Raw genomic sequence first — 24663 nt, 5'->3', positions numbered from 1 at the left:
GTAATTGGAATCTCTAAGCATCTGGGTGGGACTTAACTATGTTTGAGCTTTACTATAATTAATCTGAGTAGTCTATTTGTTAGGAACTTTCCCCCATGCCCACTCCCACCCATCTATATCTTTAGAACTTTTTGTCTTATTTAGCCTGATTTGATTTTCCAAAGAAGTCTTCCAGTCTTTTGCCTGAAGACTAAGGGTCTGACTGCCAACAGTTGGGAAGTTTAGAAGGGATGAAGGCCTGGGGGTTTGGGGGATGGTGGTGATGAGAGTGGGATAGGTAACTACATTCCACATTCAGTTTGCATATGGTCACTTTATCTCTGTTTCTTCGTCTGAAGCTGATGCCAACTGTTTCTGATATCCCCATTTCAAAACCTCTCCTGTCAGGATGTGCAAAGACATTTGCCAAGCACATGGAATGGAAGATGGGAAAATATTTCTCAAACAGCCTTATTTTAGCATGTACGTGCCACTCTCCTTCAATCCCAGAGATACCTGGAATCCTATCCCTATGCTTTGGAGGATTCTGCAGTGTAAATGGAGTTGGTTCTCAGCTTTCCCACTGCCAGCTTGAGATTGGACTTTGTCAGATGTGCTAAATTAGTTACCACTCTTCTATCTGCTCTCTCTTCCAAAACGTTGTCATTTTTTTCCTTCCTTGTTCTAGTCTTTGCTGATTTATGTCTATATTAAAAAAAACTTTTACTATAGTTTTAGGGGGTTTGTGGAGATAATCCAGTCAGATACGGATCTTGAATCTGCCATCCTATGCTGGAACTGAGATCATAAGTATTTAGATAAAGGATCAACAAACTTTTTCTTAAACTACTTTAGACTGGTAGGCCAGACTGACTCTGTCCCAATTGCTCAGCTCTACTGTTGCGAGGTGAAAGCAACCATAGATGATATATAAACAAGTATACATGACTGTGTTCCAGTGAAATGTTATTTACAAAAACAGGCAGGCAGCTTGCAGCTCATTGTTTTCTAACCCGTTACTTCCATCACCCCCAAAAAGTTTCCTCGTGTGCCCCTTTGCAGCCAATCTCTTCCTCCCATTTCCTGACCTTGCTGACCACTGACTTGCATTCTAACATTATAGTCTTGGCTTTTCTAGAATTTCCTAACAATTGAAACATATTGCATGTAGTCTTTTGTGTCTAGCTTCTTTTTCTTAGCTGTATTTTTTGTTTTAGATTAATAAATGGCAGAAAATTAATAATAGGTTTTAAGCTAGGTTCAGTGCCTCTCTTATATGATGTCGGAAGCTATTGAAGGAAAACGACACATTGAACTTTCAGAAAACAGACTCCTTCATTTCACAGAGAAGGTCTTTTTTCATGTCCACCTGGCCCACAATACTGTTAGATACATAAGCAACACTCGCGTCCCTTTGTCTTAATGGCCTCTTGCTGTTTTATTCATTACTATAAAGAATAGCAATACTCATTATGCCTGCATGGAGAGAAGAATATTAAATGTGTTTTAACAGGGTTATATAAAGTGATTAAGATTACACATATGAACTCAGGCTACCTAGGTTTGAATTCTGGCTCTGCCAAATAATTAGTTTCCTAATCATTCTTTACCTGCTCATCTGATTATGGGGATAATAATGGTACCTAATTCACAGGATTAAATGACATAAATAATTGTCCTTCAGTATCCATAGGGAACTGGTTTCAGGACAGCCCCCCTCTTCACCCCTCAGATACCAAAATCCACGGATGCTCAAGTCACTTATATAAAATGGCATCGTATTTGCATGTAGCCTATACACATCCTCCCATAGACTTTAAATCATCTCTGGGTTACTTTACTACCTAATATATTGTAAATGCTATGTAAATAGTTGTTAATACTGTATTATTTAAGGAATGATAACAAGAAAATAAAGTCTGGACATGTTGGGTATATATGCTACCATTCTTTCTTTTTCTAAAATATTTTCAAAAATATTTTTGATCATTGGTTGGTTGAATCCGCTAATGCAGAACCCACAGATAAGGAGAGTTGACTGTTTCAAGATCAGTGCATGTCACAGTATGTGCTGCAGAGGCATTTTCAGTTAACATTATTATGCTTGCATTGTAGATTACACTAAAAGAAAAGACCTAAATTTTATTAAAGTGAGTAGGATCATCAATGTTTACTTTGATGGACATTCCCAGGAGCACAGTGGAGCCCAGTTTTGGAATCTAAGAATCCTACCAGTTCTATATGCCTCCTATTTTAGGTCACACCCATTTTGTGGCAGTATGGCGGAATCACAAAGTATTTGTCACCCTGTCTGTAAATAATGGGCCATAATTACTTGTTTAGTCTTTAATACATATGATTTAAAAGGATAGTTAGTATAGCATAGAAGTTCAAACACTAGAACCACACAGACTGGCTTGCAATCACACTGGTTTTATGACCTTGAGCAAATTAATTAGTTAATTAATCTCTGTAAATTGCTATATTCAGAGTATCTGCATCATAAAATCTAATGTAAAGACCAAATGAGAGAAAGCATGTAGCCAGTTCAAGTGTCTAGTGTCCAAGACAAGAGATGGCGATAGCGTTGCCTTAGGGTAGTAAGAATAGAAGTAGAGATAAGTTTATGAATTCTAGAAATATGTCAAAGGATAAGTTAAATTGGATACATATGGGTGATAGAAAAAGAGGAAGATGTCAAGGGTGACTTCCAGATTTTTGGCTTGAAAAAAACAGGTGGGTGGAGATACCACTTAACAAGTTGGGAAAGAATAGATATTGTGGTGTTGGGAATCGAATTCAGAGTTTACTTTTGGACATGGTAAATGTGAAATATCTGCTAAATTCAAATATTTTAATATGGTTCTGAATACTTATTGTTTGTCAGCTATATTCACTACAGATGTCTTCTGTGCATAACCATTTATAATTTTATTAATGTAGCCATATTGACCAGTAATGTAGCCTTGAATCTGTCTTCAAGATTGAGTGCTGTCAGAAATCAAGAAATTCTTTGAAACTAGTGAGAACAAAGATACAACATACCTGAATTTCTGGGACACTGCTAAGGCGGTGTGAAGAGGGAATTTTATAGCACTAAATACCCACATCAAAAAGTTAAAAAGATATCAAATTAACATAACCTCGAGGTACTAGAGAAGCAGGAGCAAATCAACCTCAAAGAAGACAAGCAATAACCAAAATCAGAGCTGAACTGAAGGAAATTGAGACGTGAAAAACCATACAAATGATCAATGAATCATAGAATTGGTTTTGTGAAAAAATTAATAACATAGACTGCTAGTTAGCCTGATAATGAAAATAGGAGAGAAGATCCAAATAAATATAATCAGAAATGATAGAGGGGATATTACCCTCAACCCCACAAAAACACAAAACACTATCAGAGACTACTATGAACACCTGTATGCACACAAACTAGCAAACCTGGAAGAAATGGATAAATTCCTGGACATATACAACCTCCCAAGACTGAACCAGGAAGAAATTGAATCCCCGAACAGACCAATAATGAGTTCCAAAATTGAATCAGTAGTAAAAAGCCTATCAACCAAAAAAAAGCCCAGGACCAGAATGATCTACAGCCAAATTATATCAGGTGTATAAGAAGAGCTGCTACCGTTCCTAAACTGTTCCAAAAAAATTGATGAGGAAGGACTTTACCCTAACCCATTCTATAAGGCCAGCATCATCCTGATACCAAAACCTGGCAGAGACACAACAAAAAGAAAAATTCAAGCCAATATCCTTAATGAACATAGATGCAAAAATCCTCAACTAGCAAACCAAATGCAGCAGCACATCAAAAAGCTAATCCACCACAATTAAGTAGGCATCATCCCTAGAACATAAGAGTGGTTCAACATATGCAAATCAACGGATGTGATTAATCACATGAAACTACAGACAAAACCACATGCTTACCTTAATAGATGCGGAAAAGGCTTTCAATAAAATTCAACATTTTTCATGTTAAAAATCCTCAATAAACTAGGCATTGAAGGAACATACTTCAAAATAATTGGAGCCATCTATGACAAACCCACAGCCAACATAATACTGAATGGGCAAAAGCTGGAAGCATTCCCCTTGAAAACTGGAACATGACAGGGATGCTCTCTCTCACCACTCCTATTCAATGTAGTATTGGAAGTCCTGGCCAGAGTAATCAGGCAAGAGAAGGAAATAAAAGACACCCAAATAGGAAGGGAGGAAGTCAAACTATCCCTGTGTGCAGATGACATGATTCTATACCACCCCATAGTTTCTGCCCAAAAGCTCCTTGATCTGATAAACAATGTCTGCAAAGTTTCAGAATATAAAATCAATGTACAAACACAAGTAACATTTCTATACACCAAACAACAGTCAAGCTGAGAGCCAAATCAGGAACACAGTCCTATTCACAATTGCCACAAAAAAGAATAAAATATCTAAGAATACGACTAACCAGGGAAGTAAAAGGTCTCCACAATGAGAATTACAATACACTGATCAAAGAAATCAAAGATGACTCAAACAGATGGAAAAACATTGCTTACTCATGGATAGGAAGAATCAATGTCATTAAAATGTCCATACTGCCCAAAGCAATTTACAGATTCAATGCTATTCCTATCAAATGACCAATGACATTCTTCACAGAATTAGAAAAAACTTTTTTTTGAGACAGAGTCTTGCCCTGTCACAGAAAAAAAACTATTTTAAAAAATTCACATGGAACCAAAACAGGGCCTGAATAGCCAAGGCACTCATAAGCAAAGAGAACAAAGGTGGAGGTATCACATTACCACTTCAAACTCTACTGCAAGGCTATAGTAACCAAAACAGCATGGTATTGATACAAAAACAGATACATATACCAATGGAATAGAATAGAGAGCCCAGAAATAATGCCACACAACTACAACTGTCTGATCTTCTACAAAGCCTACAGAAACAAGCAATGGGGAAAGGACTACCTATTCAATAAATGGTGCTGGGATAACTAGCTAGCCATATGCAGAAGATTGAAATTGGACAGACATCATATACACAGATCAATTTAAGATGGATTAAAGACTTAAATGTAAAACTTAAAACTATAAAAACCCTTCAGGAAAACCTAGGATATACCATCCTGGACATAGGACCTGGCAAAGATTTCAAGACAAAGACACCAAAAGCAATCACAACAAAAACAAAAATTGACAAGTGGGACCTAATCAAACTAAAGATCTCTGCACAGCAAAAGAAACTATCAACAGAGTAAACAGACAATCTATAGAATAGGAAAAATATTTGCTTACTATGCATCTGACAAAGGTTTAATATCCAAAATCTGTAAGGAACTTAAACAAATTTATAAGCAAAAAACAAACATCCCCATTAAAATGTGGGCAGAGTACATGAACACTTTTCAAAAGAAGCCATACATGTGGCCAACAAGCATATGAAAAAATATACAGCATCAGTAATCATCAGAGAAATCAAAGTCAAAACCACTCTGAGATGCCATCTCACAGCAGCCAGAATGGCCTTTATTAAAAAGTCAAAAAATAACAGATGCTGGTGAGATTGGGGAGAAAAGGGAACACTTATACACTGTTGGTGGGGGTGCAAATTAGTTCAGCCTTTCTGGAAAGCAGTGTGATTTCTCAAAAAAACTTAGAATTGCCATTCGACCCAGCAATCTAGTGGGATTTATTTTTATGGTGGAATGTATTATATTCCTTTGGGTATATTGGATATATAAATCATTCTACTATAAAGACACATGTATTTGTTTGTTCATTGCAGCACTATTTGTTGCAGTAGCAAAGATGTGGAATCAATCTAAATGCTCATCAGTGGTATACTGCAGAAGGAAAATTTGGCACATATACACCATGGAATACTACACAGCCATTGAAAAAGAATGAGATCATGTCCTTTGCAGCAACATGGATGGAGCTAGAGATCATTATCTGGAGCAAACTAATGCAGGAACAGAAAACCAAATACCGTATGTTCTCACCTATAAGTGAGAGCTAAACAATGAGAACAAGTGGACACAAAAAGGGCCTACTTGAGGGTGGAGTGGGAGGAGGGAGAAGATTTTTAAACATACCTATTGGGTACTATACTTACTGCCTAGGTGACTAAATAATCTGTACACCAAACCCCACAACACACAGTTTACCTATATAACAATCTTTTGCATGTGTCTCTAAACCTAAAATAAAAAAAGATTGAGTGCTGCCAATAATATCTTGACACCTAAAAGGTAGAAACAAATTGATAGTCTCAAGATATCTCCAGCTTATAGACTTTTTTTTGTCTATTTTCATTATGTTTAAAGTTGAATCTTGTGAAATTGCCGTTTTTCAAGGTCCAAAATTTCTAATACTGGTAACTTATATGGTTCAATTTAACATTTTGGGACTGAATAATGTCCTTCAATTTTGAATATGTTTTTAGTGTATGCATGTTATACTTTTACTTTTATGCATCTAGTATACACCTAGTACTTTAATCATCATTAAATACAAATGCATACAATTTGTAAAAGAGCATACATTTAAAATATGCCAAAATGAAGAAAACATTTTAATCTAAATTATTTCATTGGATAAAATAAAATTACATCTCATGTGACAATGTAAAATATGTTTTACATATAACTGTTCTTTTAAATGTTTTGTTCTATATAAATGCACAATTTATACTCAGTTAATATACAAAAGAGTTAAATAACAAAATGATCCAAAAGTTTAAAGCTTTAAAGCTAAAGCATAAAATTTCCTTGTGTGTCTTTCTGGATTAGAGCCATACCTGTGTTCCATTTCTTCTGGAAGGATACTCCACTGGCCAGTTGCTGAAAATAAGAATTTTCTTTCGGCCCAGCGCGGTGGCTCACGCCTGTAATCCTAGCACTTTGGGAGGCCAAGGCGGGTGGATCATGAGGTCAGGAGATCGAGACCATCCTGGCTAACAAGGTGAAACCCCGTCTCTACTAAAAACAAAAAATTAGCCGGGCGTGGTGGGGGTTGCCTGTGGTCCCAGCTACTCGGGAGGCTGAGGCAGGAGAATGGCGCGAACCTGGGAGGCGGGGTTTGCAGTGAGCAGAGATTGTGCCACTGCACTCCAGCCTGGGCGACAGAGCGAGACTCCGTCAAAAAGGAAAAAAAAAAATTTTCTTTCATCTTTTCCTTGTGGATTGGTTGAGTACAAGATGGTAACTTACATTTTTGCATCCTCCATCCAGCAGACTAGACTATCTACCTTCCATTTGGATTTTATTGAGCCATACTTTTCTCAGTGGAAAGCCTTAACTTTTTAGAAGAAACGATTTCATTTTGTGAATTTTGTCATAAAACAGGTGTAGATTTTATATTAGTGTAATTTCTCCAGTTGATATCACCAATGTAAATAGCAAATCAGTGGCAATACTAAGGGCAGCTTGTAGAGTGTGAAGTGTGTGTGTGTGTGTGTGTATGTACACATATATACTTATATACATATTTATGTGGACATAACTGAAATTAGTGACATAGGTATGTGCTGAAGTCACAAAGGTTAGATTTGATTATTAAAAGATATTTTGTTAATAGATAGGCTTACCAGTATAATCACGGAAAGATTTATATGAAGTAAAAAACCTTGAATTTTTGACTTTAAAATTGGACATTTAAAAAACCTTTATATCCATTAAATTTTCAGTTTACTTTTTCTAAAATCAATTATAAGTTTAAAGTGTATATTATAGGAGTACTTACTTTTTATAACTTTGTAGCGACAGGTTAGCTGAAGAAAAATCTGTCAAATTTGGCAATGGTTCAGAAAATATGTGAACCTGTCACTAAGCAGTCTCAAAGGGCGAAATGCATTACAGGAGCTAATTAACCTTAGAAAATAATTACGCAAATATGCAAATGTTGTTTAGATAATTCCATGTGCTATCAGCTCAGGTAGTCCATCATAAATGCAGACCTTGCAATGCCTAGGTAGTAGAATCTGGCATAGTTGATAAGGCTTTGGTTACTGCATCACTTCTGTTTGGCGTTTAAGGATTAATGATGGCAAGAGTACATTAGCAAATTCCACCTGTATTCTGAATGTAGCAGAATTCTGGTGTAAATATCCTATGCACTCTGCCACCAGCAAATACTAATTAATGGATTTAGTTCTTTTCATGCACTTTGTACGTTAGCATATTCTAAAATCCAGTGTAAATCAAGTTGCTCAATACAAAATGCACTCTAATGTGAAATTCATGGGGAAACCTGTGGAATAGATTTAGTATATTTGCATTCCTGTAATTGAAGCATATTAGAAAGCCTTTCCTATTGAATCTGTTTAGTCTCAAAATACACTGCTGATAATATACACTCTCTGGATTGTAGTCACAATATATAAATATATAATGATTGTAGACACAATGTGGACTGTGGGTTGGAATGACACAAATTTGCCTTGGAATAGCATCACCACATTTATAAAATTGGGATTTTAGTATGTATTATTAGTAATGTAATATTCCAGAAATATATATACATATATATTTAAAACTACTCTAAGTTTATTAATTTCTATGTTTAACATTTGTAGAAGGCTGCAAATATTTGGCAGAATTTGTTAAATCCAAAAATGATGGGAATCTAACTTTCTTAAACACTGTATATAGTAAAAAGCCTAAATTTTGTGAAAGCCTTGGGAAGTAACACATATGAAAGTTGAGTTTTTTATAACTAAGGCTTATCTCCCTTATATTTTGTTCTTTAAAGTAATATTTTGAATAAAACTATTTAATTGTGTGTCACTAGTCTTTCAGAAATCGAGTTCATATAACATCATTAGCCTTCTTGAAATGACCCAGTGTCACTGTCGTGCTTGGCAGTTATTGTGCTTTGAATATGGCACGGCCCTTAAGTTGCTCATAACAATACTTATGGTCTTGCACTAGGTGCTACATGTGCTCTTCTAATTTTTCTGTTTTTCCCATTTCTTCAGTTAGTAGCAAACGTTCAACTATCACTTATTACTCTTTCTTCTTCTTACCCTTAAACCTATTTGAAACAACCTTTCTCATTTGCTGGTTAGAAATGCTCAGTGGTTTCAGACGATATATTTGGTGTACGCATGTTTTTGTGTCAAATGGGAGCTAAACATTGTTTACTCATGGATGTGAAGATGGCAACAAAGACATTAGGGACTACCAAAGGTGGGAGAGAAGTAGGGAGCAAGGGTTAAAATACTAACTGTTGAATACTACACTCACTACCTGGATGATGGGATCATTCATATCTCAAACCTCAGCACTATACAATATACTCATGTATCAAACTTGCACATGTACCCTCTGAATCTCAAATAAAAGTTAAAATTATTTTTAAAAAGATTCGAAGGTGTAAAAACCCTGCTCAGATGCTAATTCACCCTAAGAAAACATCAGTAATTACTAAGTAGTATTTCTGATTTTCCTGTTGTTTACTTGTTTAGTATAAAAAGCATGTACTTTGTAGAAATTCTGGCCATTCAGAAAAGTGTGAAGAAACTAAAAATAGAAAACTACTCATATTCCAACCATCAATAGACAGCTCAACTGCTTTTAGTGTTTTATTTGATTTATTCTTTTGAAAAGTCTTTTTCAGGCTTTTTTTTATATGATAAAAATTACACCACATATCAGATAAGCTGCATGTATTATAAACTCATAGAATAGCTACATAATATTTCATTCAACAGATAAACTATTATTTATATTTTCATTATTGGATACTTAACGCTTTATCCAAAGTTTTGCTTTTATAAATGAGACAGTGATGAATATCTTTGACCACCAATCTTTTGCCACATTCCAGATTATTAGAAGCTGGATTCCTGAAATGAAGTTTAAATACTCATTTGTTTTCATTTTTGAAATGTACTCCAAAATATTTTGTCCACAGTATCATTGCCAATAACATTAGCATTGTTAATTATTGTTGAATGCCTGTAGCATGCCTTGTATTTACAGTTTGAATTAAAAAGATAATCTATTTTCAAGTTGGTTATATTCTAGAAGGAAGGAAAAGCGACTTGACATTAAACAAATAGAGTAGAGAAGAACCAATGAAATGGTATAGGATTCAAATTAAGCTACCATGGCTGATGGTAGAGCTGGCAGGTAATCCTGAGCCACCAATATTTCGCAGTTGTTTTAAACATAGGCATGATAATAATACATGTAAATAGTTATAAATACTTTACATATATTTCTTGTAAGACATTGTAGTAAATAACTAGTTCCATTTCTGCATTCTGACCTTCAGTTGACTTTCTGGCTTTTCCCCCTGGAAGCTTGATATAGTGGTGTGTTAGGTTGAGTTTCCCAGATAATAAATTTTGAAATGGAAGTTTACATGCAGGAAGATTGTTGAGGAGTCCTCTTGGGATCAGCACTTGTAGGGGAGTAAAAAAAAGTAGAATTGGACAGGAGTTGAACTGCAATGTAGTCACAACAAAGCCCTCAGCTAACCCCATGGTAGTCTCTGGGTCTGAGATGACTTTTCAAAGATGTTCTGCCATAGGCAAGTGACCAGGGGTAGGACTGTAACCTTGAGCAAGGTTGCTTTTTGGCTAAGGGCAATTTCTAGAGAGTGCCTCAGCTAAGACCAGCACTCCCACAGCTAAGGAAATGAATGACTTATAACTGAAGGGATTCTGGGCAGCACATCATAGCATTCACTCTTAAGTGGATGGTCGCTAGACAATATTGCCTGTGGTAGAAAATGACCCCTAATTGGTAAATTCCATCAGAATTAGTAGTAATCAGAACATGGTATACCATAGCTTTGATCTTCCCTAAGAGTAGTGACTCTTAGAATTGAGCATGTCTCTTATGGGATGGGATCCTGAAAGCCATACCTATGGAGTTATTGCAAAGATATTGGCTTCTGTGGGGTATAAGATTTTTAAGCCAGGATAACTCCTGCATCTGCTCAAGGTGAGCCTGATTCCCTCACTCCTAAGTTAACATGCCATATTCCAAAGATAGTAAATCCTTGGAGGTTTTGGGGGTTGCCACAAAGACTGCTGCAAGGCTCCCACTAAAAAGTAGTGTCTGGTGCTGCCCTGCTAGCAAGGTTGATTCCTTTTCTATATCTTTTTTAGTCAATGGATATCAAGTGTGGCCCAAAATAGTCTCATGAGTTTGATGGTTTAGTTGAGCCTATAAAAGACCCCCTTGTGGATATTGTAGACATTTTTCAGTTGGGTCTCACTTTTTAGAATGTTTGGTTTAAAAGTCTAAAGCTAAAATCTGTAATTTCAGCTTGACCTTAGTCAAGCTGAAGATATTTAAGTACTTGAAGCACATGGAAATGTGAAGTTTCTCTTTCGTACTGCTGACAGGCCATTAACAGATATTATCTCCATCAACTGTGGAGGAAAAGACTCAGCTATAGTACTATTCTCTGTAAGCAGTAGAAACAACTGTTGGTTCTTAGCTCCCTTTAGTCATGGATGGGCCTGGCTGGCACTTTCCCTCAAATCCTGTGACTCACAAAATTTTGCTCATTTTTCTTTTATGATGATTCATTCTATCCCTTTCTTTCCATTCACTCTGCTACCACCCTGAGGAGTATTATAGTCTTTATCATCTCACATATGTCGATTACTGAACTACTCCTTGCTTTTAGGCTTTGTGTAATCTGGGCTGCATCGCCTGTCTCATCACAGACTGAGTTGCATGACTGAGTTTTGTCTAGGGCTTTCAGACTATTAATGTGCAATCCAGATTTGCCTGGAGCATAAGGTCCCTGGAAATAGATAGTGAGAGGGAAAGCTAGAAAGATAGTTTTAGAGAAGATGTTGGCTAAAGAGTTCCAGTTACTTTGTAGGCAAAATCATTTCAGTAAATGACTTTTTTTTTTAGCAGTGGAGTGGCTCGATCAGAGCAAGGCTTCAAAAAGATTGATCTGGCAACAGAGTAAAGGGAAAGACTGGAATAAGGTTCCCCAACCCCCGGGCCACAGATTGGTACCAGTCCGTGTGGCCTGTTAGGAACTGGGCTAAACAGGAGGTGAGCAGCAGGCAAGCAAGCCAAAGCTTCATCTGTATTTACAGCTGCTCGCATTACCACCTGAGCTCCACCTCCTATCAAATCAGCTGCAGTATTAGATTCTTATAAAAGCATGAACCCTATTGTGAACTGCACATGTGAGGGATCTAGGTTGTGCACTCCTTATGAGAATCTAATGCCTGATGATCTGTCACTGTCTCTCATCACCCCCAGATAGGACCACCTAGTTGCAGGAAAACAAGCTCAGAGCTCCCACTGATTCTAAATTATGGTTAGTTGTATAATTATGTCATTATATATTACAATAGAAATAAAGTGCACAATAAAGGTAATCCACCTGAATCATCCCAAAATCATCCTCTCCACTCTGTCTGTGGAAAACTGTCTTCCACAAAACTGGTTCCTGATGTCAAAAAGGTTGGGGACTGCTGGACTAGAAAAATTGAGACTAAAGTCTATTGTAGGAAAACCTAAACAGTGGTGGGAATGGAAAGAATCAGACAAATAGGATCCCAACAGTATACAGGAAGAATTGGTGACTGAGAAGACAGCAGGGAGAACCTCACTGAGGTCAGATAGTATGGATTTATAATGGCCCATCAACCTTGGTTTCAGGACAGTCCAACAGGATCAGAGGAGGTAATACTCCTCACACACTACTGCTTCTGAAGTCTTTATGTGTTAATACCTCTAACTTATTAAAGGCCAGGATCATGGCATACTTATTCTTCCATGTCCACTTCCAGTGCAGAGGTTAATGGGGACAGAGTAATCTAATGCATGTGTGTGTGTATATATATATGTACACACACACACATATATATACACACATATATGTAATCCTGTCCATATATGGAGTATTTAGGACCATCTCAGGTATTTAAGATGGTTAGTTATGCCAACCATCAATAGGTGGAAACTCTGGTAACTCTCCTATTTTGTTTTCGTATTTCTTTCATTGTGAGCTATAACTAGGGTGATCATGTGTTCAGTATTTTTCTGTATAGTTCCAATTTAGACCTGTTTTCCACTACAATTACTGATAATATCTTTCTTCACTCTCAAAAGTTTGAACAACAAATTGTATGGTCATTCCAGATATGTCTACAGAAAAGTGCTAAATATGTATGGTTAGTTTAAATAATAACTATAAAGAACACACTTGTGTAACTATCAAAGCAGACAAGAAATGGAACGCTGGCAGCCACTGAAAGTCAATTTCTTAGTCACAACTTCATTCCCTTCCTTAAAGTTAGCCACTATCCTCATTTTTATGTTAACCATTTTCTTACTTTTTAAACTAATGAAAAATTATCAAAGCCTAAAATCCCTATAAGGTTTTCCTTCCAATTGTTGTATTCATTCTTCTGTGTGGGTAATTTCATATTTATGTTACTAAGAAATAACTTTGGAAGTATGTTTGTATTTTAATATATGACTACAAGGTTGTAGGTAATCAGCCTGAAGATAAACATTGTGGTTTTGTTATTCATTTATTACACTAAGATTTAATGAACAAGAAGACATAGTTCTTGGCGTCAAAAATTTGATAATCTAACTAGTAATTACAATACAGCTCCTCAGTGCAATAATAGGAAGCATGCACAAGATGATGTTAGAAGATATTACCTAGTCCTTGGGAAGAATAGGGTCGACTTTCCCAAAGAAATGATATCTCATTTCAGTACTGAAGACAAGTAGGGAGTATGCAGTAGAAGGCGGTATGGGAAGTAAAGGCAGAGCACAAAGATCACTATCTGGACAAATGCAATAACCCATAGGCAAGAAAAATATGACACAATTAGGTTACTTCAAGTTGCTCCCTACAACTGGAACGCAGAGACTGTTCTGTGTGTCTTCTCAGGGGGAAAAGGGATGTGTTTGGGGTCGAGGTATTTGTAGGGCAATGGTGAAAGATAAAGTTCAATAGACAGTGCTAGATCATAAAGGGCCTTGAATGTCATACTGAGGAGTCTGAACTTTATAAACGGCCTTGAATGTCATATTAAGGAGTTTGAGGGCCAGGCGCAGTGGCTCATGCCTGTAATCCCAGCACTTTGGGAGGCCGGAGTGGGCAAATCAACTAAGGTCAGGAGTTCAAGACTAGCCAAGCCAACATGGCGAAACCCCATCTCTACTGAAAATACAAAAATTAGCCAGGCGTGGTGGCATGCACCTGTAACCCCAGCTACTTGGGAGGCTGAGGCAGGAAAATCGCGTGAACCTGGGAAGCAGAGGTTGCAGCGAGCTAAGATTGTGCCTATGCAGGCAACAGAGCAGGACTCCGTCTCAAAAAATAAAAAAATAAATAAATATAGGAGTTTGAACTTAATTCTGAGGACAATGAGAAAATTGGAGGATTCTAAGCAGGGAGTGAGTAACTTGGCAACATGATCATATTTGCATTCTTGACAGGTTATTCTCACTACAGAATTAAAACATGTAAATGGTCAATCCAACAGGTCACTACTAGGCTAGGCTAGAGATTGTTGAAGCTAGGCTAGAGATTGTTGTGGTCATCCACTTGTGAAATGATGGTGGCTTGAGCTAAACCAGATGAAATGAAAGAAAAGTAGATGGATTTGAGAGACAGTAGCAGGATCAATAGAATTTTAATGACTGATTATATGAGGAATTTGGGAGAAAGAGAAATAAAAGATGAAAATCACAAGCATTCTTATACACCAATAACAGACAGAGAGCCAAATCATGAGTGAACTCCCATTCACAATTGCTTCAAAGAGAATAAAATACCTAGGAATCCAACTTACAAGGGATGTGAAGGACCTCTTCAAGGAGAACTGCAAACCACTGCTCAATGAAGTAAAAGAGGATACAAACAAATGGAAGAACATTCCATGCTCATGGGTAGGAAGAATCAATATCGTGAAAATGGCCATACTGCCCAAGGTAATTTATAGATTCGATGCCATCCCCATCAAGCTACCAATGACTTTCTTCACAGAACTGGAAAAAACTACTTTAAAGTTCATATGGAACCAAAAAAGAGCCCGCCTTGCTAAGACAATCCTAAGCCGAAAGCACAAAGCTGGAGGCATCACACTACCTGACTTCAAACTATACTACAAGGCTACAGTAACCAAAACAGCATGGTACTGGTACCAAAACAGAGATATAGACCAATGGAACAGAACAGAACCCTCAGAAATAATGCCACATATCTACAACTGTCTGATCTTTGACAAACCTGACAAAAAGAAGCAATGGGGAAAGGATTCCCTATTTAGTAAATGGTGCTGGGAAAACTGGCCAGCCATAAGTAGAAAGCTGAAACTGGATCCCTTCCTTACACCTTATACAAAAATTAATTCCAGATGGATTAAAGACTTACATGTTAGACCTAAAACCATAAAAGCCCTAGAAGAAAACCTAGGCAGTACCATTCAGGACATAGGCATGGGCAAGGACTTCATGTCTAAAACACCAAAAGCAATGGCAACAAAAGCCAAAATTCACAAATGGGATCTAATTAAACTAAAGAGCTTCTGCACAGCAAAAGAAACTACCATCAGAGTGAACAGGCAACCTACAGAATGGGAGAAAATTTTCGCAATCTACTCATCTGACAAAGGGCTAATATCCAGAATCTACAATGAACTCCAACAAATTTACAAGAAAAAAACAAACAACCCCATCAATAAGTGGGCAAAGGATATGAACAGACACTTCTCAAAAGAAGACATTTATGCAGCCAAAAAACACATGAAAAAATGCTCATCATCACTGGCCATCAGAGAAATGCAAATCAAAACCATAATGAGATACCATCTTACACCAGTTAAAATGGTGATCATTAAAAAGTCAGGAAACAACAGGTGCTGGAGAGGATGTGGAGAAATAGGAACACTTTTACACTGTTGGTGGGACTGTAAACTAGTTCAACCATTGTGGAAGTCAGTCTGGTGATCCCTCAGGGATCTAGAACTAGAAATACCATTTGACCCAGCCATCGCATTACTGGGGATATACCCAAAGGATTATAAATCATGCTGCAATAAAGACACATGCACACATATGTTTACTGCGTCACTATTCACAATAGCAAAGACTTGGAACCAAGCCAAATGTCCAACAATGATAGACTGGATTTAAAAAATGTGGCACATATACACCATGCAATACTATGCAGCCATAAAAAAGGATGAGTTCATGTCCTTTGTAGGGACATGGATGAAGCTGGAAACCATCATTCTCAGCAAACTATCACAAGGACAAAAAAACAAACACCACATGTTCTCACTCATAGGTTGGAATTGAGCAACGAGAACACATGGACACAGGGAGGGGAATATCACACACCGGGGCCTGTTGTGGGGTGGGGGAGGGGGTAGGGATAGCATTAGGAGATATACCTAATGTTAAATGACGAGTTACTGGGTGCAGCACACCAACATGGCACATGTATACATATGTAACAAACCTGCACGTTGTGCACATGTACCCTAAAACTTAAAGTATAATAAAAAAAATTAAAAAAACATTTTAAAAGGAAAAAAAAAGTTGATTCTCAGATTTCAGCTGGATATGGGGAGCTTAGACAGATTTGTAGAGGTTCTTACTACAGTGTTGGATTGGTTGAGTATGACATGTCTATGGTACATACAGAAGGAAATGACCATTAAATAGTTGGCTTTCTGGCTCTGGAGAGAAATTTAGGACAGAGATAGACATAGAGAGAACTAGCTTCTAGATGGCAAGTGATGCCATGCATGTGAGGACCTTAATAATTTATTATAAAATTTCTAAAAAGGAAAATGAGATTGTGTGCATTGTCTAATATCCATGACATTCTTAGAAAATGAGTCTTTTAGTGTTCAAGCTTCTAAGAAATATTTGTACAAAACATTTTCTTGAGGTTTCAGTTCTTCAGTTTGCTTTTTGATCAGTATTATTTCACATTTTAGTTTGTTTTTGTTTTTCACATTATCCAGGTTTTGGCTTTAACCACAATATGTCAGCCATAGAAATAAACAGCAAAATGAAGTTATTACATAACTTTTGCAACTTAAGCGACATACATTTATTTGGGTTTAGCAAGTTAGGAAAAATGTAAAAGGCCTAGGTTTATATATTTAGGTTTTTTTCCCAATTCCAGAAATCTGTATAGAAAATGCTTTTAGAAAAAATGTATATATATATATATTTTGATAATTTCAACAGAAAATATTTATTATTCATTTTTCCTTATTTTTAGCTTACAGAGATACTTAAAATCTTATAAATAAAATAATTTAGATATATATATTAAATATTTTCACATCTAACTGTGGGAATGTAAATAAATTTTTTAGTATTATATTGTTTTATCAAAAGATCAGTATAACTTTCTGCTATATAATTCTAATGTGCTTACTGATTTTTGAAGAGCCTTCAAAAACTTCATGGAAAATGCATATTATGAAAAATCCATGCATGGATATCATTTTTATTGCACCAAAATAAACTCTTACTAACTTGCTATGACATGCCTGAAGAGGATCTCATTCAAGGCACTAAGAAATACAGGACATCAGTTTGAAAAGAGCACCTGTGAGAGCAACATGAATTCTGCTAAAATTGAAGCAAGAACAAGCATCAAATTTATAGTGAAGCTTGGGTGGAAGAATGGTAAAATCATTGATGCTTTACAAAAAGTTTATGGGGACATTCTCCCAAACAAATCAGTAGTTTACAAATGGCTAACTCATTTGAAGAAGGGACAGAACGATGTTGAAGATGAAGCTCATAGCAGCAGACCATCTGCATCAATTTAGGAGAAAAAAATTTATCTTGTTTGTGCCCTAATTGATGAGATCAGTGATGAACAACAGAAACAGTAGCTGACATATAGACATCTCAATTGATTCCACCTACACAATTCTGACTGAAAAATTTAAGGTGAAAAAACTTTGCACTCAATGTGTACCAAAACTGTTGCACCCAGATCAGCTGCAGACAAGAGCAGGTATTTCAATGGACATTTTTAACAATTTGGATCAAAATAAACATTTCTTTGAAGAATTACAACAGGAGATGAAACATGGCTTTACCAGTACAATCCTGAAGACAAAGCACAATCAAAGCAATGGCTACCAAGAGATGGAAGTGGTCCAGTCAAAACAAAATCTGACTGGTCAAGATCAAAGGTTCTGGCAACAGTTTGGAGGGATGCCCAAGGCATTTTGCTTACTGACTTTCTAGAGGGCCAAAGAACAATAGCATCTGTTTATTATGAAAGTGTTTTGAGAAATTTAGCGAAAGTTTTAGCAGAAAAATGCGGGGGAAAGCTTCATCGGAGATTTCTCAACCACAAGAATATCCTTCTCATTCCTCTCATCAAACAAGGGTAATTTTGCAGGAGTTTCTCTGGGAAATCATTAGGCATCCACGTTGCAGTCCTGATTTGGCTCCTTCTGACTTTTAGTTTTATAATCTTAAAAAATGTTGAAGGGCACCACTTTTCTTCAGTTAATAATGTAAAAAAGACTGCATTGACATGGTTAAATTACCAGGACCCTGAGTTCTTTAGGGGTGTACTAAAAGGCATGTATCACCACTTACAAAAGTTTCTTGACCTTCATGAAATGTTCAGAAATAAAGTGTTTTTTTAATTTTTATTTTTTAATTCTATTTTTTTACAAACTTTTTGAAGTCCTCTCGTATTCTCTAATTTGAATTTTCAATGTAGTTCTTTTATATTATTTTTATTTTGAATGAGCTATAACCATTGTATTTCCTATGCTGTGTATGCAAGCATATAATTTAATTGTTGTTTGCTGTGATAATAATTAGATATAGTATGTAATATATAACATTTGTTTCCCTTATAGGAAAATGGTTCTCCTGAAGAACATGCAATCTATGTTTGGGATCATTTCATAGCTCAGGCTGCTGCTGAGAATGTGTTTTTCGTTGCTCACAGCTATGGAGGACTTGCTTTTGTTGAACTGGTAAGTGGTTATTTCACTCTTTGTAGTTCCAGTCTCCTTGTAGGTTTATCCCCTCTCCTTTCTTTCTGTTGGTATCAATAGTCTTTAAGTTATGTTATAAAGAAGGAAAATAACATATTTTGAGTAAATAATTTTATGATGTTTGAAAATAGTTTATTAATTTACTTATTTATTTTATTAATATTATTATTATTTTTTGAGACAGAGTCTCTGTTGCCAGGCTAGAGGGCAGTGGCACCGTCTCAGCTCACTGCAACCTCTGACTCCCTGGTTCAGGCTATTCTCCTGCCTCAGCCTCCCAAGTAGCTGGGATTACAGGCATGCACCACCATGCTCAGCTAATTTTTATATTTTTAGTAGAGACGGGGTTTCACCATGTTGGCCAGGATGGTCTCAATCTCCTGACCTCGTGATCCGCCTGCCTCAGCCTACTAATTTATTTTATGGTGACAGAGCTTTTTAGTGCTAACCAGAAAGCTTTTTGCCTGTTCCTTATTTACATATTAGTTTTTAATTTCTACATTATAGTGCCAGTTTCCGTACATTTCATGATATTTATTGTTTCTGCTTTATGTATATACCATTGAGGCTTATGTTATCTATAAAGTGTTTAAAATTTCAATTGACATTTTGAATACTTGAGAATATTTTGATAGTCTTTGACTTGATACTTGATCAGAATTTTATATAATTAGTATTAAAACTACAAGAAAGCTTCCATTAATCTGCTTCTAACTAGAATGCATTGCTTGGTCATAGAAATCTTCATATTTCAAAATAATTTGATTCTTGGAGTTAAGATTATATGTACATGATAGAAAAAAATTACCAAATTTTTGAATTCTGTCTGTTTTAGATGCAATATTACAATATCACAATCATGGGCCAGCATGGTTAATGTGATATAATCAATTCTAATAATGGATTAATGAAGAATTCATGCCTCCCTGTCCATAATCTCTTATGTTACAGGAAGTTACCAATCCTACCATAAAATAATTAATTTGATAAAAGTGCAGTTGATCATTTTAAATCCAAATAGATCTAAGTGGACATTAAACCAGAGACACAATACTGATTGCCTAATTTTTATGTTTCTAGACTTTGGCGTGTTTTTCTCTGACGTGGAAATTGAATATATTTCCGTGACCTTTTCAACCTCCCTATGTCTTATTGCTTACCCACTTGATTTAGTTATAAAACTGGTAGTGACATCTGAGAATATTTTAGCTGACCTAACTCTACAAGTGCTTCTGTTGTCTTAAGATCCATAAATCGTTAAGTTAAATCATTTATTTTCTAAATTTATTTCAGTTTTTAGGGATTATTTTCAACTAATTTTAACTATGCTGAATTAATTTATTTATTTTGATATATATATAATAGATATCTTAAGATAGCTCTTTAGCACACTAGTATGATGTACTTTTTAAAATATGAATGTTGTTTTTCAAATAATTCCTTTCAATCCCTACAGATATAGATATATAGCTATAGAGATATATATATCTCTATATCTCCATAGATATAGATTATATATAGCTTATTTTTTCTTTGTAAGCTGTTAAATTACTTAAAGCATGAAATTTCTTGTAGAGTGACTTAAAATATGTCTGAAAGTCTGCAAGGCTAATCAAATTTTAGAGTTCTATAAAACATAAATTCCCATTTTTTAACTTTAAGACAGTTTACGAAAGCCTTTACACACCAAACTTAAAATTTACATGCCTTTTGGACAGTTTTTACAATGAACTGAAGATGCCAGAGTTAACAGATGACCAGTGTGTCAGTCCTATTTTGCCCATCCTGCTTGTCACACACTGGTGGATATTTCTCCACTTTTGTTCCACTTTAATATAAAGCACACAGATGTTTCAGAACAAGACTTGACTTCTGACCTTGAGGCTATTAGGGTCAGGGTCCTCAGGGCCTGTGAAATTATCACAAGCTGAGCTAAAGTTTTTCTCCATCACAGGAAGTAACCAGTAAGTAAGAAGTTAAAAAGGAGCTTTGTCAGAGAGACAAGATGGTCTCAGTAAGGGTCAGCTTCTGTAGTCTGCTATCTCTGCAGGAGGCACATGCATGGGAGGAGGAATATAATATAACCACTGGCATATCACATATCTGTCAGGCAACGCCAGGGCTGAGAAGTCTATTTAATGTAATATACGTTGTTTAGGTTCTAAAGTATTAATGGCAACTATCTCATCTTCTATGTTTTTTTTTTTTTTTTTTTTTTTGCTACTTTTTGTGAAACAACTTTGATTTGGGGGTATGTAATGGAAGCATACGGATGGTGGCAAATGAATAAAGACTGGTTCCTGACCTAATACAATGGATTCCTTTAAGCAAATAACATTGTACCCTGATGAATTTTACATTATTTTTTGACAAATTTGATTAATATGTTTAGGTCCACTGTGTTTTTGTTTGAAAGGCTTTCTAAAATATAGTATTGTTAAAGAAATACTAAACATTGAAATGTTTTTAGATCCTTTGCTTTTGCCTAAAACTGAAAAAAAATGTTATTCAGTTTTAGGCAAAAGCAAAAGATTTAAAAACTCATGGTGTTAAAATGTTGACAAATAGGCATTTTTTTAGGACTTTTCAACATTAACTGTATTGTATGAATTATTTTACTTTCATTTAAAATTTTAATATTAACTTTACAAGCAAGTAAATTGTCAAGATTAATATATAAATCTTAAATTATAATTTGGTTTTTTGTCCCAGTAGTACATTATACATGTCAGACAGTAAATCCTTTTGATTTCAGTCATTTAAATTGTCATAAAATTTTACTTTTGATTAAAGATCACACACACACACACACGCATTTCTTAGGGAACAGTCTTAGTTTGTAGCATCATGTTTGAATGCATGGAAATCGTTTTTCTACCACTGTCATACAAGTTCACATTCTTCGTTATGTCATGAATTTCAAAAAAAAATTGTTTTAAATGTAAATTGTAGCAAGTACAGTTTCACCAGTAAATGCATTACTTATGCTTTAATATTTTGCTAATTGTTGTTTTTGAAAAATGGGAACATAATTTACTATTATATCCTATCTTAAAATGTTGAATTTATCCTGAAGAATATCTTATAATCAGAGATTTTTTTCAAAACCAATATTCATTTTATGGTAGTAAATCTATAAGAAGAAGAAACATGATATTAAAAATATGCTATTAACTGCTTTTACTCTCACCATATGGTAACAACTCAAATTTCCAATTCTCTGAACTTTCTGTGTTCCTAGTAAAAATAAATTTTGATAAGACAACCCTATTGATTGTAGGATTTAGTCATTAAAGACAAAAGGAAAGAACTGTTTCATCTCATGAATTGATAATGAACTTTTAAAAGTAATATATCTGCCTCTGTTATCTTTTCTGTATACTTAAAATAATGCCAATATGTAAAGTTACAGTTATTAAACCATCATTTACAAAGCCTGAAATTTCTTACAAATTTTACTTTACATGTAATAGAATTATTAACCATAATTAGAATGTATTTACCAAATTCATCTGGAAAGAAATCTACAAATAATGCAACTTACTTTTGCCTTATACTAGTTGTAAAAAATTCAGGCTCATTTTTTGAAAATTAACTGTCATTTTAAAACAATGCAGTTTTTGACCTTCATCATCTTTTTCTCCAGCTACTATGATGAAGTGATTTCATCGCTTTTATTGTTGGCCATTTCAGAGTGTTTTGCTCTTATCTTTCCAGGTGATCAGTTTGGCCAAATCAAGTAACCTTAAATTTTTTATTTAATTTGGAAATTAACAGGCTTTATCAATGCCCAGTTATTGATCTCAGCGCACCTTACCTTCCCTGTTTGCAAGTGCTCAATATATCAATTTGAATGGAAATCTCTTTGCTTAGCCAAAACAAGAGTGCTCATATATTTTTGTAAAACATGTTAAGTAATTTTAGTAAATATATTTCATTAGTTTATTGAATCATCTCAACTGATACAAATTTTGTGTTTTTCTTATTACTTTTATTTCCTTTTCCATGTTATTATTAGTATATTCACAACCATCATTAAAAAATCACTTAGAAATGTGTGAAAACAGCTCCTTTTGAAAGTGTATCGCTACCCACTTTTGATTTTGGTTTCTCCATGCTTGTCAGCACTTGATTGGCACCTCACTTGCATGTGAATTAAGGAATGAAGGGAACTCTATTTTCCTGCCATTGTTCCATGCTGGGCTCCCTGGCCTCCAGGCAGCCTAAGCTGCCCTTCAGCAGCTGATAGAGGACCGGTTTTGGACATAGCTGTATGAGGGCACTCAACCTCTCTCTACTCTCAGTAGATTTTTTTAAATTCCCTGAAGCATGATTTGGATTTACACTGAAGAGAAAATGGAACTAAAATAATTAGTCTTTTACATCAGCTAACTATGACCTTAAAGAAGTGTCATTTATATTTTGTCCATGAGGAACAAAGTAAATTGGATATTGGTAAGATATCTGCATAATGTGATCAATGAGAACAGCTAAAAGTTGGGCTGCTGGGAGTCAAAAATTGAGGGAAGTTAAAATAAGGGAAGTAAGCAAGAAAAACTGAATCATAATGGTATCCAGATAACTCAGGCCAAAAATACTCTTACAAACTTACTTTAAAAATCTAGATAATTCAGTAAAAATAAATTGCCATTTGTAATATAACTTCAAGATACATACTAATTAGTTTTGTTAAAGTTATCTTTTCTGTCCAATCTCATTTTGCCCAAATGATCTAGAAACATCTTGAGGATAAAGAGTCTAATACTGCTCTTATCCCAAGTTTGAAAATAATATATATTACAACATGAGTAGTCTTAAATATCTGCACAGTTAGTTGACTAACATATATAGTTTAACCCTTAACTCTTTTACTAACTAAATTTATTAATTCTCCCTACTCTCCATTTAAATATTGACTGATTTGGGAATTCTACCTAATCAGTTACTCCACATTAGACAGTGTTACTTTTTTCGTTCTGGGGTAAGACTTTTATAGACTCCTTGTTGCTGGTATGCCCAGCTCTCTGTCTGACTGAAAAGATTGCTCCTCTATAATACACCCTTATAGGTATAGTCTTTTCAATAAAATAAGAAAATGACTAAATTATGATATAACTAAATTATCATCATAATAATATCCTTACAATGTTATATGGCAGTCTATGAAATAAGTCTAGAAAACTTTCCATTTCATCCCCAATTGATTCAACTTCACCTTTTATTTAATAATTAGCTTACGTTTGCTTGTTTGCATTTTTTAAACTTTTTTATTTCTGAGGTAAATTTTACATACTTTTATCAAGATATAATGGAGATTTATTGAACTTTATTGAAATATGACTTACATGCCATAAAATTCATCCTTTAAATAAAATATACAGTTCAAAGGCTTTTCGCATATTTGCAGACTTGTACAACTATCATTACTATCTAATTTTACAACATTTTTATCACCCCAAAAGAAATTCCATACCCATTACCCATTTCTCCCCATACTTACAATCCTGCCAGCAGTGTATGAGGGTTCCACTTTCTGCACATCCTCACCAGCACTTATTACTATCTGTCTTTTTTTATATTAGCTATCCTAGTAGGTGTGAAGTGGCATCTCACTGTAGTTTTTTTTTTGTTTTTTTTTTTTTTTCATTTCTCTGATGAATAATGATGTCG

The 24663-nt window shown here is 35.2% G+C and overlaps 1 protein-coding gene across 14 annotated transcripts in view; it reads left to right on the top strand.

Moving 5' to 3' along the window:
- ARB2A (ARB2 cotranscriptional regulator A) overlaps nucleotides 1–24663 on the top strand; it is a 500239-nt gene that overhangs the window by 266032 nt on the left and 209544 nt on the right. For all 14 annotated transcript variants that reach the window (XM_054489438.2, XM_063665013.1, XM_063665003.1 and 11 more), the window contains one exon: nucleotides 18853–18972. In XM_054489438.2, the coding sequence (XP_054345413.1) occupies nucleotides 18853–18972 (120 nt within the window). The remainder of the gene's footprint in view (nucleotides 1–18852; nucleotides 18973–24663) is intronic.

The sequence above is a fragment of the Pongo pygmaeus genome, chromosome 4, assembly GCF_028885625.2.
Source record: "Pongo pygmaeus isolate AG05252 chromosome 4, NHGRI_mPonPyg2-v2.0_pri, whole genome shotgun sequence".
NCBI lineage: Eukaryota > Metazoa > Chordata > Mammalia > Primates > Hominidae > Pongo > Pongo pygmaeus.
This window is presented reverse-complemented; position numbering and strand designations above follow the sequence as displayed.